General features: G+C 50.4%; 1 protein-coding gene across 3 annotated transcripts in view; it reads right to left on the bottom strand.

Annotated features, from left to right (window-relative positions):
* ZFP64 (ZFP64 zinc finger protein) overlaps positions 1 to 16265 on the bottom strand; it is a 73850-nt gene extending 57585 nt beyond the window's left edge. The window contains exons 1-4 of one of the 3 annotated variants that reach the window (XM_016122078.2): positions 15952 to 16265; positions 12749 to 12988; positions 1204 to 1365; positions 130 to 192 (exon numbers count right to left, since the gene is read on the bottom strand). In XM_016122078.2, the coding sequence (XP_015977564.2) occupies positions 130 to 192; positions 1204 to 1365; positions 12749 to 12988; positions 15952 to 15997 (511 nt within the window). In that variant the 5' untranslated portion in view covers positions 15998 to 16265. The remainder of the gene's footprint in view (positions 1 to 129; positions 193 to 1203; positions 1366 to 12748; positions 12989 to 15951) is intronic. The other 2 variants (XM_016122077.2, XM_016122076.2) reach the window with 2 other exon arrangements.
* Positions 16266 to 17673: the final 1408 nt, after the last annotated feature.

Genomic DNA, 17673 nt, shown 5'->3' with positions numbered 1-17673 from the left:
TATTTTTGTTTAATTTGTATCTCTAGTCCAGTGAGGTTCTATGTCTATGTCATACCATGTGTCTGACTTGCCTGGACCCCCTAGAGCTGCACGTGTTCAGGGTACGTGTGCCAAAGAAATGCTATTTACCTGTGTGAATTTTTAAATGACGCTCCATGTCCTTCATGCCATAGGCAGTCTTGAATTGGCAACCTGAAAAAGGCCAGGAAAGATTTATTACAAAGGAGAAACCCGGCAGAAACGTCTTTAACTAAGTAAGGAAGGTCAACCCCACAGTAAGAGGACAAACAGACGTGACGTGTCCCCAATACAATGCACCAAGGTCATAAGCCTGCTTCTGTGCCTCCCGCCCGAACCACGTGACCCAAATCTAACCGCGAGGAGACATCAGACCGGTTTACAGTTACTGGCCTGCACTCTGCAAAAACGTGGACGTCATGAAAGACAAAAGTTAAAGGAAACTAAAAGACACGTGAAAATTAAATGCAAAGTGTGATCATGCATTAAAACCTGGACCAGGGGGAAAATGCTTTTCTTTTGAGATAGAGGATGTTAGTGAGCTAACTGGTAAAATATCTTAATAAGACCAGTCATCTGGTAATAGTGTGCATAAATGTCGATGTCTTGATTTCGATGATTAGACTGTGGCTATATAAAAGAATTTCCTTGTTTCTCGGAACTGCATATTGTGGTATTTAGGGATAAAGGGACGTCATGTCTGCAACTTACTCTAAAATGGTTTTGGGGAAAATAAATGTACATAGAGAAAGAATGACAAAACAAATGTAATATGTTAACATTTGAGAGATCTAGATGAAGGGTATACAGAAATTTTTTGTACTATTTTTGCAACTTTCCTATAATTATGAAATTACTTCTAAATAAAATTTATTATTATTTCTTTAAGTAAAGAAAGAAAAATCTTTCTGGATGTCTTCCTAAGCTCCAGCACAGAAATACAAAAACTCAAGAGTAATCTGAAATTCTCACGAGTCCCATTTCAAAGTCATAGCTCTGAAAGTCTTAGAAACTGTGCGTGGTGGCCAGGGGCAGCGAGACGGGTCGTATGTGATAACAAGTACTGAGGGAGTCTGCCTTCTAAGCCAGGCAGTTTGGGGGCACACCTGTGTCTAGCCGCCAAGGATTCACAAGCCTGTTAAATGTCACCTCCATTACACAAGTAGGACACGATGCTGCCTTTACCTGGATAGCAACAGTTAAGCCTCTTCTGAGCAGGTGGGACCGTGGGCTTTTTGGCACGTGACTTGGCAGGGAGAGAGATGACCGTGGCTGTCTGGTTTTCGTTGCTTTCCGTGGGCAGATAAGTTTGATAGCCATGTTCAAAAACGAATTCTGGAGCTGAAACTGAAAGATAACGATGATTATTCATTTTCACGATAGGAAGACCCAACAGCTATTCCTTTGGCCTGCCTTCTTTTACAGGGTACGAACGCCTAAGACTGCTTTCCCAGTCTCCCCAGCTGCTTAGCCATGATTGCGTGACCCTGTTCTAGCCGGTGAGCCACTGCAGAACACCGACCAAGGGCTTCTGTAGAAGACTTTCTCCTGGATTCAAGGAAAAAAAAAAGCGTAGGAAGAAAAAGAGGCAGTCGAGGAAAGCTCATGTTTGCTGTCCCGGGTGCCCCACTTCCTGTCTTTGGAGTGAGGATGTGATGCCTGGATCCATGGCGGCCATTCTGTAACTATAAGGGGAGAGAAAATCAGATGTTGAACCAGAACTCTGAAACCATCCGAATCTGGACTTACTAAATAAACAGGAAGTCTCCCGATTATTTATATCAGCCAAATGCATTGATACTTTTATGTGCTTAACCACGAAATCCTAACAAACAACTGGAAAGCCACTGATCGAAGGAATTCTGGGCAAACCTACCAGTACTCTTTAAAAGCACAAGTACTCTTTAAAACAAAGTTCTCCTAAAAACAAGTATCCTTGTACTCTCACTGAAGGTCTGAGGAAAAAAGAAGACAAAAGAGACCCAACATTTTTATCTTTATAATAGGTAAAATAGGTAGTCTCAAATTTCCTTCTTTTTGCTTATAAAAAGTTTCGTGACTACTTCGTTAACTAAGTTTATGGTTTGGGGTTTGGAAATGTTTTCTTCCTTAATTACATGTAGTTTGTCACATGGAGATTTGGCTTCTAATGAAAAGTAAATTGACTAACAGAGGCCTGTTCATTGGGTGAAATTGTCAGGCCGAGAGGCCCTCACGGTGACTTTGAAAGCCATATTCTGTTTCCCGAATTTGTCACTATACCACCACCTTTGCCATGTTTGCCAGCGCGTATTACAGAACGTACTTATTTAAATCAATACAGACCTCACGTCACTACCTATTATGGCCACGCCTAGAGTAATAACATTCACGTCACAGGTTTGAGGTGTTACATTTCTCCTAAAACAAACGTCTTCCTTTGAATCTAAGATGTTATGGGTTGTAAGATGAACCGTTATTTTATGTCTGACAGATTTAAAAAAAAAAGCTGCCCATTAAACACGTCATGATGCAATGTTTTCATATTTCTTAGATATTCCGTATATTGATATTCCTTAGAAATTTTATATTTACTGAATGAGTTCTTTTAGACTTCTTTGCACAGTCGGACCTCCGCCTCTGGGGCACCTTTGGCATTGAATGCCAGCGCCATTCCGACACGTGTCAAAGACCATTATGGCTCTATCAGCATTTGGTATTTGAGTAAACTCATGGTTTCCGGCGTTCTCCAGGGAAGCATGCCCAGGGATACTAGCGGCTTTTGTTTAAAGTGGCTGAAATATTCTTACCAGCTGATGTTTTGCCTTCATGCCAAGTCTCTCTGACGTGTGAATGGACCACACCTGCCTCTTCCTGACATGTTTTCATCCACTCTGAGGGATTCGGCGACCGCTCCTGTTCTACTGCTCTGGCTGGTACGCAAAGCACGGGCCCCAGCCAGCACCCTTGGACCTACCTAAGCACTCGCTACGGAGGCACATCCTTGCCCCACCCCCTGGCCTCCTGACTCAGAAACTCTGCGGTGGACTTAGCAGTCTGTGTTCCAACAGGTGATGCTGAGTCCACTGGCGTAGCCGATCCTCCTCCATGCATCTCGGCGGTAAGACCGAACCCGGCTTTGCCCGACGGAAGGAATCATCTTTCTTCTCATCGCTGCTTTGCATAAACGGCAGTTCTTCCTCCCACAACCAACATGTGTTCATCACTATCAGGTTGACCCCTGCCCGTTCCCAGGTACTTCTGGGTACCCGGCTACTTTTCATCCTTAGCCTGCATCACCATGCGACATCCTGGAAGACGTTCTAAACAGTGATGAATATCAATACACGTAGTTCCAAAAACTGCACACGACTCTGCCCAAGTGACCAAAACGTGATCGACGACGACCCGGTTTGCTCACAGGCACACAGAGACAATTTTTTTTTTGTGTGTGTGTGTGTGACTGCCGGTTGGTTGACAGCAATCTCATCGAGTCTAAGGTTGATCCCCATTCCAGATATCTTAACACGGACCTCTGGACTGATGTGAAGCCGAGGTCATCACAGAGACCTCAGGCCAGCTGTGTAGCTTCTTCGGGCCTCAGTCTCCTTGCCCGTAAGTAGAGATGACCACTGTGCCCACTTCATAAGGCTGCCGCAAAGTTTAATGAGAGAATCAGAAGCGCGGGACGTGGCCATGCTTGAGTCTTAATAAACTTGAGCCACGACCATTGAACTGAACTGGGCACTGCCACCAAACAAGAGTGCTCAAGACCCAGAGTGACCGATCGTCCCTGTTTGCCTGGGACAGAGGTTTACCCAGGACATAGGCCTGTTAGGGCAAAACTGGGATGGCTAGTCATGCTTCCATGACTTTGAAGTTAAAAAGCTTTCTGCTCTACAACTTTTTGAACCAAGAGAAGGCTGCCAGGGATGGGGTGGGGGCGGGTCTGTGGGCATGGTCAGGACCTTCCTTCCCACAGCAGAGCTCCTGGAGTCCCCACAGCCCTCCAGGGAGGTAAATGCTGGGCCCAGCATCCTCCTGAGCCTGAGACTTCCCGCCCTCCTTGGAGGCTGGGTGGGTTTCGTCTCCTAACTGCCTACCTGCCCTTCCGCCACGAGCCTCGGCCTCCCTTTCGTGGCAAGCCACAGCAGAGGGGACGCAGGAGAACGGCGGATGTTCACCTGTTCCCGGCTCTGTGGCTGCAAACGCCTTCTCCCACTCCGCGGGCTGCTTGGCATCCTGTTGAGTCTCTCCGTTGATGTGCAGAATTTCCACATTTTCATTTGTCCGTTTTTGCCTTTGTTGCCTGTGCTTTTGGTGTCTTGGGGAGGCAGCAGGAAGCGAAGGGGATCGGGCCCCCAACTTCGGGGATCATTCTGGAGATGGGCTAATCATACACAAAATGCGAAGAGCCCCAAAGTACATGCATCGTAGACTGGGAAAGGAGTTTGCTCGAGAGGTTGGGCTCTTAAGTCTTATCTCCTTGAGCCTCAGCTTCCTTGCCCGGAGAATGGGGGCCATGACCTCCCAGAGCTGGTGTGAGGATTAGCGACTGAGCACGTAACACTGTCATTACTGCTGGCATCACTCACTGGCTTATTTAGCAATTATTTATGCAGCACCTAAGTGTGTACCGGGCACTGTCCTGGGCACTAGTCACATAGCTGTGAGACAAAGAGGCGAAACCCTTGCCCTCACGGAGCTGACGCGCTGGTTGGGAGTGTGCAGGAAAGAAATAATTTAAATATATACTATACGGCAAATACAAACGTACAGCTCCATGAAATGGGGAAAAATAAAGCAGGGACAGGGTACGGGGTGTGCTGGGGATCATGCAATTTCAAGTGAGGTGCTCCAGGAAGGTCTCAATGAGAAGCGGACATTTCAACACAGAACACGGAAGCACATAATTATCAACAGCGTTTGGCTGCAGGTGTCTGCAATCGAACAGCCAACAAAGGGGTGCTGGGGTGGCCAGGCACCCAGTCTTGCTGGAGCCTGTTCCAGCAGACATCTGATAGGAATGAGGACTTGGGGCTAAGATATTGCATTTTTGGTATGGACTTTTCTTCTGAAAAAAGAAGGAAAAAAGAAAAATAAGAAAGCAGAAAACTTGGAGCTGTCACGGGGACAGAATGCTTCTCCAACTGTAACTGCACATAGAATCTCAGAATCTCTTTCAAATGCAGGTTCCGATTCAGGAGCTCTGGTGGGGCCGAGACTGGATTCCTAACAAGCTGCCGGGCCGCGTCGTGGGCCTTGTGGGCCTCGGACCGCCCTGTGAGCATCCACAGAGCCCTACGGTATTTCTAGTTTCTGGTGCCGATCTCTGAGAGATCCCGCTCCATCCCTGCCCTCGGTTCTCTGTTACTGCCAACATCCTTCTAAATAAAAATCTCCCCTTTGGCTTAAACTATAGCCAAAGTTGGGGTCTGTCAGAGGCAAACGACAGTACGGTGCCCAGTAAAAGGAAATTAACCTGCACTATGCTGGGAATTAACCAAGCAGGAACCCCCCCCCCCAAAAAAAACCCCCTAAAACCACAAATGGAATGGAGTTTCCTTTCCATGCTCCTCCCCACCTTCCTCCCCACTCCCAGGGCTCAGCTCACTTACTCATTCAGATTTGCTGAGCACCTACTATGTGCCACACACTGAGAGCCAATGGATTCCTTCCTTTCTCCTCTGCCAGGCCAGTGGTTCTCAAACTTGATCACAGACCGGAGACTGTGAAGCAGAGATGGGGATCAAGTCTGCATATCTTTATAGCTGCATTTCTAACAAGCTTTCTAGGTGATTCTCTTGCACACTAACTTTGAGAACCCCGTTCTCGTCCGGTCGAACATGGTAGTGGCAGCGGTGTGGCTCTGTGGAGGGGCCCTAGGGGCTGGATTCCTCTGCTAAGCCCTCCTCCTTGGACCTTGCTGGCCCAGCTGCCCCACAATGGCGTCCCATCCTGGCCCATGGGATCTGGAGTTTTGGAGAAAGCACTTCCTCCCTGATAAAGAGAAGCTGTCTCTTTCCCATTTGTGGACATGGTCAAGTGAACACCTGAAGCATAAAGCAGCGGCAGCATCTTGTGGCCGTGAGGGGCATGAAGGACAAGGCTAAAGGACAAAGCCCACGGCCAAGGACAGCGAGAAGGTGCAGGGAACTCGCCAGCTCTGAGCCGTGGAACCCACCCTGGAGGTCTGTGCTGTCCGCTCCTGTGCTGAGCCATGATCAGTGTCTTACCGTCCAGCCCACTGTGGGTGTGTGTCAGGAGCAATGAGGAGCATCTGAACTGACCCCAGCCCTCGGAGGCCGGTTCGGATTCCCAGGAGCCTGCTCAGACGCCCCTCTCCCCAGGGGAGGGGTCTGGGCGACTGCACTTTTCACCAAAGGAAAACACTGCGATGAGGAGTTCGCGGAGGGACCGTGTGGAGGGCTCGGGGGCACAGAGCCTGTAGCCGGGGAGCCTGGGCTCGGGACCCAGGTCTGCCACTCGCTGGCTGCCATCTTGAACGAGTTATTTCACCCCTCTGTGCCTTGGTTTGTTGCTGGCGAAGTGCGGATAACGATCCTCAGTGTTTCATCGGCGGGCGTAACCAGCGCTTCGCACGGAGCGCTTAGAAAAGTGGCACCTACGCGCGTGCCATGAGAATCAGCTATTTTTGCCGTTGTTGCTGCTGCCAGGTGCTTCTGGCAAATCGTTGACAGCTTGTCTTCCTAAAATCACTCACGTGCTCAACCACCTTCGGTGGCTCCCCGGGTCCTTCAGGAAGAAAGGCCAGAGATGAAGCACAGCGCCCACCGCACGCGTCCTGCGTCAGCCCGGCCCTGGGGATGGGACCTTGCCTCGAGCCGTGCCACCCCCAGACCGCCAGGAAGTGCCCCCTTTTCACATTCTTCCTCCCAAAGGACTTGCATGTTTGACCTCACTCACGATTTCTCCCTCTGGCTTGCCCCTGGGGACCAATCGACGCCTTTAACTCCTCGCGCCACCCTGTGCTCCTCACAGGTGGCTGGGCTTGTATGTCTTCCTGCCCTGCCCACGGGCTGGGAATTCTCCGAGGGCGAGCGTCTCCGTGGTCTTGGCTCCAGCGTCCGGCACGCAGCGGCCTCCACGCGGCCCTCGCCGGGCCCTCGGGATGGGGCAGACGCCGTGCCACAGGCCTCACGCACATTAGCGGACTTTGTCCTTGCCGCTGCCCCTTCCCGTATGCATTTGGGGACTGTTTTATGGAGGGCCTGGTGCCGGCGGCCAGAGAACGAGCCTAATTAGGTCCCTGCTTGCGGGGAGACTCAGTCTAGTAAACCAGACATTAAACCAAGTATGGCCCACAGGCCAAACGCGGTCTTCAGATTCCTTTTCCGAAGGCTCTTAAAATCAATTAGGTGGGCCGGGTCTTCCCTGTGTCAATGTCCTCCGGCCACAGACCACCAGGGACACGTCTGTAGTTGGACATGTTTACTATTCATCGCACTGGGGGAGCCCTCACAGTGTGGGAACCGCAGAGTGTCTCAGTAATAGGGTGCTAGATAGGACTTATTATAGGTTTCGGGCTCACATTAAGTATTTTCTGGGAGAGTCCAGGAAAGCCTGCATTGGAAGCTATCAGGAAGCGGGGAGGAGCCCATGATTTGATAGCTTAATAAACATCGCGGAGGGGCGGAGGGGGCTAAAACGGCAACAGGTCGAGGAGCAGCCGGCGCTCAGGCCAGCGGGGGAGGGGGCGTCTGCTATCGTGTGGCTCAGACATGATGACGGAGGTGTCTTGTTTTTCTTCTGTTTCCCACGTGGTCACAGAGTGGCCCTGCCTGACGCTGATGCTCTGTGAAACTGTTTATCTTCAGCAGGAGGACAGCGTGGCCCGCCTGTGAGAACCAGCCCACCTCCCGACAACTGCGGGACGCAGCTGATGACGACGGTTCCCGCTGTGGGGGCTGCTTTCCTTTCTTAGCAGGTGGCCCGCACCCCCCCCCCCCCCACACACATACACAGCATAGCTACTGGTGCATTTGTCACTGCCTGGCCCCAAACGCATCCGAATTCACTTCTCTGGCCAACTAAACATCGCTCGTCACCAGAACTTGATTAATGAGCACTGTGGTACGTGCTAGGTGGGGAAGCAGTGAGAAACCTAAGCTTGACGTTGGTGGGGGGTGGAGGGAAGGAATCACGGCTAGCTTCTAGGTGGAGGTGACTTTTAACCTGGGACCGGAAGCGTCCCAGAAGCGGCAGGAAAGATCATTCTAGGTCAAGGGATCCTTTCAGCCCATGTTGGCCGGGGGCTCGCCGCGAGCCACGCCCCGTGACCACATCTCCCGTGTGCCGTGTCGCGTGCTTTTCACATCCCTGGCCCGGCGAACGAGAGTGAACACCGGCGGCTCTGAGCGCCCTCCACGCAGGAGCCTCCGAAGCCTGGTGGGAGCCCTCCGGGGTGACCGGTCTCACCACGACCCCCATTTTCCAGGTGGGGGAATGGAGACCATGTGGCTCTCAGCTACCTCTCCGAGGCTGCCTGGTGGGCACATGGTTAACAGCGCAGAATGATTCCTTTCCCCACTTTATCAACGAGACACCAACAGTTCGTGGAACGTCTCGTGGCCTCACGGCTGGCTCGTCAGGCCCCGTGCAGCCCAGACGCCGACTCGCGGCCACGACTCCGAAGCCCCATGATTTTAAGCCAGGAACTCAGAAAATGGAACTGAGATGCCATACTTTTCCCATCAGCATCAATATCTAATTTTACTGCTTCTTCGGGAAAGTTTTTAAATCAAATGTGAGATGTCAGGCCACTTTCAAAGCTGCCGGGCAGACAATAACTGTTACTTTACATCTAACTATGACTAGACAGAGAGGAGACACAGATGACCCGAGGGAGGGAGGGTTTGGCTTAATCGAGGAACAAAGAATGACAGATAAGTCTGGGCAACGTCTGGGTGAGGGGATCTGGAGACACCTGCCGGGGTCAGGAGTCGGACTGTGGCCTTGGGCAGTGAGTGACTCTCCAACCCCGCGGAGAGCTGGAATCTCCTGGGGGCTTGTTAAAAAAAACCACATGCAGGAGCCTCAGCCCCCGAGATCCAGATTCAAGAGCCGCAGCCCAGACACCCACATCCCTAACAAGCTCCCCGGGGATCCCGGGCATGGGCGCACCTGGGAGCTGCTGCCAGTGGAGCCCAGGCGCGGGAGGAGGTGGGCCCAGAAAAGCAAACTAGTGTAGAAGGGGGAGGGGGGAGCAAGGTTCTGCTCGCTTTGTGGCATCAAAGCAGGAACAATCAGGCGGAGCAGCAAACCTGTAAACCCCGCCAATCGTTCATCTCGTTCATTAACCTCAACTTTCATAAAAGTGGACGTTTATTGAGCCTGATAACTACCCACCCCCCCAAGCCTTTTACACGGATTACTGAAGAGTCCTCACAATAACCCACTGATAGTAGGGATTAGGCACCCCATCTCATTACCTAGTAGCATTAGGTACTATTAAAACTCCTTTTTACCGGTAAGGACTATCAACGAGAGAGTACGTGACTTGCCCAGTCTAGGGCTGGGATGCACGTCTGGTCGTCTGTCTCGGGAGCTCACAGCGTCCTTCGAGATATGATGCAGTGGCTGCCACTATGGGCTGGGCACAGAGAGGACGCCAGGCCTGGCCTGAGCATACCGGGCGGTCAGCAAAACTGAGTGACCGCAGGGCAGTGGGCATGCAGGGCGAAGGCTGAGCAAAGAACCAGGGGGACTAAGGGTGCAGTTACGTGGTGCGGAGTCAGCTCCGCGGGTGGATGTCAGATTTGGGCAGCTGTCCATCCGGTCAAGCAAGAACGAGCGTCTTTGTGCCCAGTGCCTTCCAGGTCCCGGGGGACCCAGGGGTGAACATGAGGGTGCAGCCCCTGACCTCAGTGATGGGACAGACCTTCGGTTTGTCCTGCGAAGAATCATTTCATTACTCATTACGGGGACTCGACATAGTCTGAGTAGGAGTGTGTGCGTGTGTGTGTGTGTGGGGGGGTCACAGAAGGGGCTTTGAGGAAAAGCCTTTCAGCTCAGCTCTGTGTATGCATAAGCACGGTCAGTTCCAGGCAGAAGGAACAATGTGTGCAAAGGCCCTGAGGCTACAAGGAAATACACTCGGTTGGGAAACAGAAAGCGGTTTATCACCCAACTGAGACCAACTGAGAAGGGAGGGGAGCGTCCCCAGCGCAAGCCAGATCCTGGGTGTAGATTGTCGTGAACCTTCAAGCCCTGAGGTTGAGCTGGCCTCAGCCAGGCAAAGGCAGGAAAGGTATTTCAGTGGAGGGACCAGCGGAAGTGAAGGCTCGGAATCTAGAAAGACGGAACGGCTTCCCAAGCGCGAGCCATGAAGGCATCTCACTCTGGGGCACTGTGTTAGAGGCACACTCGGGCTGTGGGGTTACTGGGCATCCGGCCGTTTTCGAGGTCACAGGACACTATGTCTTCACAGAGAAGACGACCGGGATAAGGGCCAACATATTTAAGTCCCAGGACTGTCCCGAACCTGAGTGGGGACCTTGGCCATGTCCTGTGCCTGCCCATGTGCAGCTCCACTTTGTCAGAAAGGTTAAACCAGGCCTATCTCTAAGGTGTTTTTTAGTTTTAACATTTTTTTGGTGACTTCCTGTAAGATGACGATTAAGATAAACTCAGGAGAAAGTGGGGAGATGTCAGGGTACTTTCATTCGGGTTTGTGAGGTGACCAGTTAGTTATAGTTCAATGTTTGAAAAACTCAGCGGAAACATCATTTCAGACACATCAGGAACACAACCACATGGAACTTTGCATGCTGCCGAAAAAGCCACACGTCACACCATGCATGACTGATGAGGACAGGGCTGGTGATGTCCTCCACTCCCCAGCTCCAGACCAACTCTTTGGCAAACGCTGTCCGAGAATAACCTAGAAAAAGCTTCTGGGCTCAATCAGGCTCACGGATGTGTTTTGTTGGGCCAAAAAAGTTTTCAAATTTGGAAAATTTTAGTTTTCAGCTTCTCTGACAACTCCACATACCTAAGCGATGGATCCAGAGAGCAGCTTTCTCTTGGTCCCAGCCCGCACGGCTCCCTAATACCTGTCACAGCGTGACCCTTCTTTCCTTAAAGCAACCTGCCTCATTCCTGTTCTAGACGCTTTCCTTGAATATAAAACTGTACGTTACGCATACGTATGTTTTTCACACTTCCCTTGAGAATTTTTCTATGTACGCAACAGAGGTCTAGCTTCCCTTTTCAGAGCTAAGCCATAATCCACTGTCTGAATCCTGACATTTACTTAATTTCCCCTTGACATATGCATACAAATGTTCCACATTTTTTTTTTTTTTTTTTTAAAAAACAGTATATACCGGAAAGGAGGACCCTTATACATTTGTTTATCGAGTTTTATAGAATACCCGGAAGTGGACTTATTGGATAAATGTGTTTACGTACACTTGTAAATGTGAAAGATTTCAAATATAATATTTAAATTTGAAAGCAATCACTCTATCTCCCATCTTACATGAATTTATATCCCCAGAAAAGGAAAGCGGTATCCTTGCCCTAAGCCCTCTTTGATGCGCATGTCTTTAATTACTGAGGCATTGTTTTATGGCCTCTTATCTAACATCTGTTGCCCTTTGCTGACTTTTCCACTTCCTTCTTTTTTTCTACTTTTCTTGAATTTAGTTCTTTACATATGAGGGGCATTAGGCCTTAGGCTTATATCTTGCGACTTTTTTCCCAGGTGTCTTTAGATTTTTTAATACATTGTTTTTACTTTGGAAGAATTGCAACTTTATTTGCAACCACGTATGTGTTTCTTTTTTTTTAGGGGGTGTGTGCATGTGTGTCTACAACTTGCATTCTTTGGTAGGCACAGTATTCATAAATATATATTATTTTAATCTAAAAATATGAATGTCTTTAGCTAAGGATATATTCTCCGGTTCTCCACAGGATCTGACAGTGTCTATATTGTACTGTCTTATAAATGGGTTACTTCATAATTTTTAAAGCTGTCTGTTCGGTCCCTTAAAACAGATTATGTAGGTATAAGTAAAGGTGAATGTATTTGTGTTTACGTGCCCGTGTGTGCATGTGTATATTATTTACTCTAGGACTCTAATGATTTCATTGTGCACATTTAAATGCAAGATCCATTTGTAATTTTTTTCTTTAATTTTTAAACTTTAATTAATTTTTATTAAAAAAGGCAATTTATTTGTTGGTGGAGTAAGTGGACCCAACGCAGAACCGGGGTGAACTTTTTGTTTCCCTAGCTGATGGCGCAGAGGAGGCAAGGCATCAAATGCCTGTGTGTAGATTTAAAAACAGAAACGAAACAAAACTCTTATTTTTTTTTGTACCTTTACACAAATAATGCGAATTCAGAGATCCTACACATACTTCCATCACCCCGAATAATCATCCTTTAAAAAAATTGCAATATATTTCCCGCGAGTATTTTTTTCTTAGTGTATCATATAGGTTTTTGTTTTAGAAACCTGTTTTTTTTTTTTTTTTTTTTTTTTTGCCTGTCTGTTTTGTTTAACATGTGACAACATTTATAACTGCTAACACTTAACGTTTTAACCCAGCGGTTCCCAAACCTGGCCAGGAAGCTGGTTTCCCAGTGGAGCTTGTTAAAAATAATGAATCAGCAACCCTAGCGGGTAGGCCCTGGGAATCTATATTTTTCGCGAGCTGTATGTGCGGAGGTGTCTGGGACACAGCCAACGTCAGCCGGCGCCCCCTCCCCCCGTCATACCTGTGATCGTCTGCGTCTCCGAGGTGATGGTTCTGGTGGTGGTCTGAGTCTGGGCGGCGGGCACTGTTTCCTCCGACACAAACTGGACGGTGCCGGGGGCCGCCCCAGACGCGCCGGTCAGATGGCAGCCGCTCTGCTTGTGAGCTACGAAGGCGTCCAGGTTGTTGAACTGCTGCTTGCAGATGCCGCAGATGTGGATGTCGGGAGTCAGCTCGACCAGCACCGTCGTGCCACCTGGAACTCCACGGGACCAAGGGAGAGTCGCAGATTAATTCCAAACAGCTCGACATGACAATACGAACCAGATCCACGGTAAGGAAAAAGGGCCCGAAGGCAGACGTGGCCCACGGTCCACTCCACTCCCCTCTTCTTTGCAAACAGAATCCCATTTCTCTCCCAGCAGTAACACAGCCAGATCCGAGTGTCAGCTCTCGATGCACCTTTGTCCATAGGGGACGCCAGGAGCACTTTATGCAAGAAGATTCTTTGATGTGCAGGGCTGCCCTGCACTTCTAAGGACCAGCTGCCGTCTGTCTCTTATCCCAACTAAAAAGTTGCTATACTTTCCAGTCATTATGAAAACCAACCCCTTTCCATTTCCAAACCCCACCCACCCCACCGCTGTAAGAACGAGTAGTCTGAACAATCTTGGTCTCCTACATTCTTGGGGACCACCCTCCCCCAGCACAAGGCTAAAGGAACTTCTAGAGAAAGTTCGGCTTTCATGATGAAAAGGGAAGAGACATTCGCCTTGAATGCTGACGCGATGGCAGGGGCTTCCGCAGCTATGTTGTAACTATGAGGAAAATGCTAAGATCCCTATCGGTGCTGGTCTCTACTCCAATGATCCCCTGCAATAACCACTTCCAGACTTCTGATTAGGCTGATGTAGTTCACTTTTGTTACTTGTAGCCGAAATCCATTCCTAACTGGCAGAAAAATTATTTCTCGATAGTAACACCACCAAGAATAAATACTGTGTTAATATTTAGGAACATTATTTCTCCATAATAATGATATCAAGAGTTAATATTGTGTTAATATTTACAAAGCACCCACCACAGTACCTGGCACTATATAATAAAGTGCTATATAAATGTTTATTAAATAAAGCAATACCACTCATTAATAAATATCTAATATGACAACCTTAATTTTTCTTTTTAAAACTTTCTTTGCCTTATAAGGAAACTCATGTTTATAACAGAAAATTTGGAAAAAGCAGGAGGAAATCGCTCACAATCTTTAATACATATGTACCATGAACGTTATCAAATATTTTCTTCCACTCGTTTGCAATTAAAAATTGTCTTTTATAAAAACTGTTTAAGATGACAATGTATTGTAAAATTAATCTTTTCCCCATAAGCATTGCGCTACATCTCTAAAATATATTTATAAATATGATCACTGAATGATATAACACATTATTTCATGTTGTCCATGCTTCGTAATCTTTGGTTACCACAGGTACTTTCTATCATTTCCAACTTTCCTCAAGTCTAAATAAGCCGAGAACTATATGGTTGGCATCCACGTATCCGAATTTTCTGAACATTTATACAATATTCACCTCACGTTCAATTTTCCCCAAGTCTAACTAAGATGAGAAATCTCCGTGTGGGAATACAATTTGGTTGCCTCATCGAGAGCCGCTCGGGGCTGAGCATGGTAACCTGTCACCAGCCCTTCTCCAGTCTCTCTTCAGCACCCTGTGCACGTAAGTCCTTTGAAATCTGTGCATGGAAGGAACAGACCTTTCTCCCCTGGAACATCACCTCCCTGTAGCTGCTGGGTTGCTCATGGGACTAAGAGGAAAACAAGGAACCTAGGGGTGCAGTGACTTGCATCGGGGACGACTTCTCAATGACCGAGCAGGACTGAAACCCAGGATGAGATGGGGGGCGGTTTCTGCTTCTCAGCACGCTTAGGAGGAGCAAACTAGACGGTGCTTTCACAAGCACCAGCAGCACGGGGGTCCCCACCCCCTGCATGTCTCCTGGTGGGGTTCCTGGGGAGGTGCCCTCTTTGAACTTGAAAGTATCCCCCTCGGAAAATTCGGAATGACTAAATTAATACACCTACCTCTTGAGGTTGGAGTAAGAATTAAACTGAGACCAGATAAAAAACTCTGGGCACGGTTCGTGCTCACCACCAACAAAAAGAATTCTCCAAACCTGTGTCAGCATCAGAAAAACCTAGGAGTGTGTGTGTGTGTGTGTGGGGGGGGATTAAACGTGGACACATCAGAGTCCCACTTGAGAGCTGAGGCATAAAGGAGGTGGAAGGAAGGGATGCTGGGGTTTGGGGGGAAATCTGTGCTTTTCATACATGATGCAAGGAAAACCCAGCCAAGTTTTGGAGTCAATGTCTCCAACACTGTTAACAGTAACAGCCAACAGGGTAAGCGCTTACTATGTGCCAGGTAAGACTGCAAACCCTGCGTCAGGGGTTCTCAAACTTTCTGTGCGTCCGAGTAGCCCAGGAAGGCCGGCAGATCCCTCTCCCGCCCATCTGCACCCTGTGCTCAGACCCGATGGGTGGGGCCGGGAGAGCGTCATTTATTTATTTTTTAAAATAAGCGCTCGCGCTCCGGGGAGGTTGGTTTGCGCTCAGTCCCTGGCCACTTTGGGAAACAATGCACCAGCCGAAACCAGGGACTGCTGTGCTCATCAGGAAAATATAAATGAATCCCAAAACTCAAAGACAACGATCACGGCTCCGTTCCCTATTCAAATCTCCACCTTTAATGTAGAAAAGGCTTTGCAATGAGGTAGTAAGCCCGGCCGGGCAGACCTCGTGGGACCCTCCGATCCCCGGACTTCAAGGGTTTGGGGCCACCGAGGTATAAGTTTTCCCACCAGCGTTGCCACGGTTACCCCGAATCCCTCCCAAACTCCGCCGGAGAGGAGGCGGGCAATGTCCCGAGGGGGTGGCGATTGTCCGAACGGCATGCCCTCCCCCACCGTTCCCTGCCCAGGGGTCTTGCGAAGCTGGAGAGCGCCCCTCGCGCCTTGCGCCGAGTTGGGCGCCCCCACCCCAAGCCCACTCCGGTGCCGACTGCACGGCACGCCCGCCGCGGTCCCCGAGACAGCGGCTCCCAGCCGTCACCCCGATTTCGGGGCCCCGGGCCTGCTCACTGCGTCGCAGACGTGCTTGGGCCCGGGCCCCGGAGCGCGCACTGCGCCCGGAAAAGCACTTACTTTGCACCGAGCCCGGGAAGGTCTCGCCCTCGCTGCTCGCGTTCATGGCCGCAGGCTGGGGGTCCCCCGGCCGGCCGGAGTGCCAGGCTGCGGGGGGTGCTGGTCTACATGGTGCAAGGACTTTTCCCTTTATTTTTCCACACCCCCCCAGCCTTCCTTCTCCCAACTCTGCTCGCAGGGAGGACGGATGTAAAGCAAGCTCCACTTCCGCTGCCTAGAGGGCGCTGGCCGGCCCGGCCGCACAGCCTCGCTTTGCATCAGCGGCTCCCGGGGGACGCTGCGGGCCAATCCCGATGCCCGGGCCGCGCGGCCCGGGCCGCGCGCAGTCCCCGGGGACCTGGGAGGCGCACACGCGTCCCGGAGGGCAGGGCGGCCGCGCGCGGCGAGCGATGCGCCCCCCGCCCCGCCCGCGCCCCTAAGTTCTTGGCCGACGCGTGCGGCCTCCCCGCCTCTGGTTCCTTTGCACCTGCCACCCTGGACGTCTGGGTGGTCCCGAAGGCGGCCAGGCAACCTGATGGTCGCGGGTGGATTTCGCAGAGAGGACCGCGCCGCGCCGCAGTTGGTGGGTGGGGGCGGGGTGGTCACTCGGGGTGCGGTGGGCTTGGGAGAAACCCCCGCTGAGCGTCAGCGCCCGGCAAATCAGCCAGAACGCTGGGCGGATCTCCCCGCCTACCTAGTGCAATAAAGAGGACCGTGATCACGTGGATAATAAGAGTGACAACTGGAGCTGAACGCTGAGGGGCCCGGCTCCAGGGGTCTCCCAACTTAACTGCGCACGGAGTCACCTGGATCGTTAGAGCCCAGAATGCTGCCACCTCCCCTATCGCCCCCCTAGAGTTTCTTTTTGATTCAGCGGATCTGGGGCGAGGCCCGAGAACCAGCATTTCTAAGTTCCCAGGTGAAGTCCCAGATATTGGTCGACCCTGCCCTCCCTGATGTGTCCCCACTGCCCCCTACCCCGGATCTCATCTCATGAGCCCCAAGGTCTCTCCATCCTCAAGGCCTTTGCACTTAACTGTCCCTTCCGTATCCACCTGCCAACCTCCCTAACGCCTTCCCAGGTGATTCCAATTCACATTCTTAGCTTGCCCATTGCAATATTGTCGTCTCCTCCCACGCCCAGCCGCGCCTTGTCTCCCTCCTGTCTGCTTTATTTTCCTTCTTAGAACTTATTACATCCAACATTATCTATTCATGCAGAGGAATAATAATTTACTTGTGTGTTACTTGTTTCCCCTTCCCCTTACATTCGATAAGTCCTCGGGCAAGTGGGATTTTAAAAAAAAAAAATCTCTTTGCCTCACTGATATATCTCTCCCAGTAACCTAGCCTCGTGCCTGGCACATAGCCGGCTCTGCATAGATGTGGCTTGTATAACGAAGTAACTATCCCTGTCGCTTCCTTTAAGGGTGTGCTCATTTCTCCAGCGACTATTTGTTTCTAAGCATTTGCGATGTGCCAGGCACCGTGCTAGACCCTGGAGGTACAAGGGTGAGCCGAAGGATGAGAGAGCTTCGCCAGAGGCCAGTGATGCAGTGAGCACTAATCAAGCCAGCGGTGTCACTTCCTGAGGGTGGTAGGGTCTCAGAAGACGTAAAACAGGACGTGATAGTGGCCGCAGGCACGGTCAAGGAAGGCCTCTCTGAGCGGTAATGTTCGAATGGGCGGGGGGCATCTCTGGTCTGAGGGACTGGCAGGAGCAAGAACCCAGAGGCAGGAACG

This window comes from Rousettus aegyptiacus, unplaced genomic scaffold (assembly GCF_014176215.1).
Source record: "Rousettus aegyptiacus isolate mRouAeg1 unplaced genomic scaffold, mRouAeg1.p scaffold_m13_p_12, whole genome shotgun sequence".
In the NCBI taxonomy this organism is placed as follows: Eukaryota; Metazoa; Chordata; class Mammalia; order Chiroptera; family Pteropodidae; genus Rousettus; species Rousettus aegyptiacus.
This window is presented reverse-complemented; position numbering and strand designations above follow the sequence as displayed.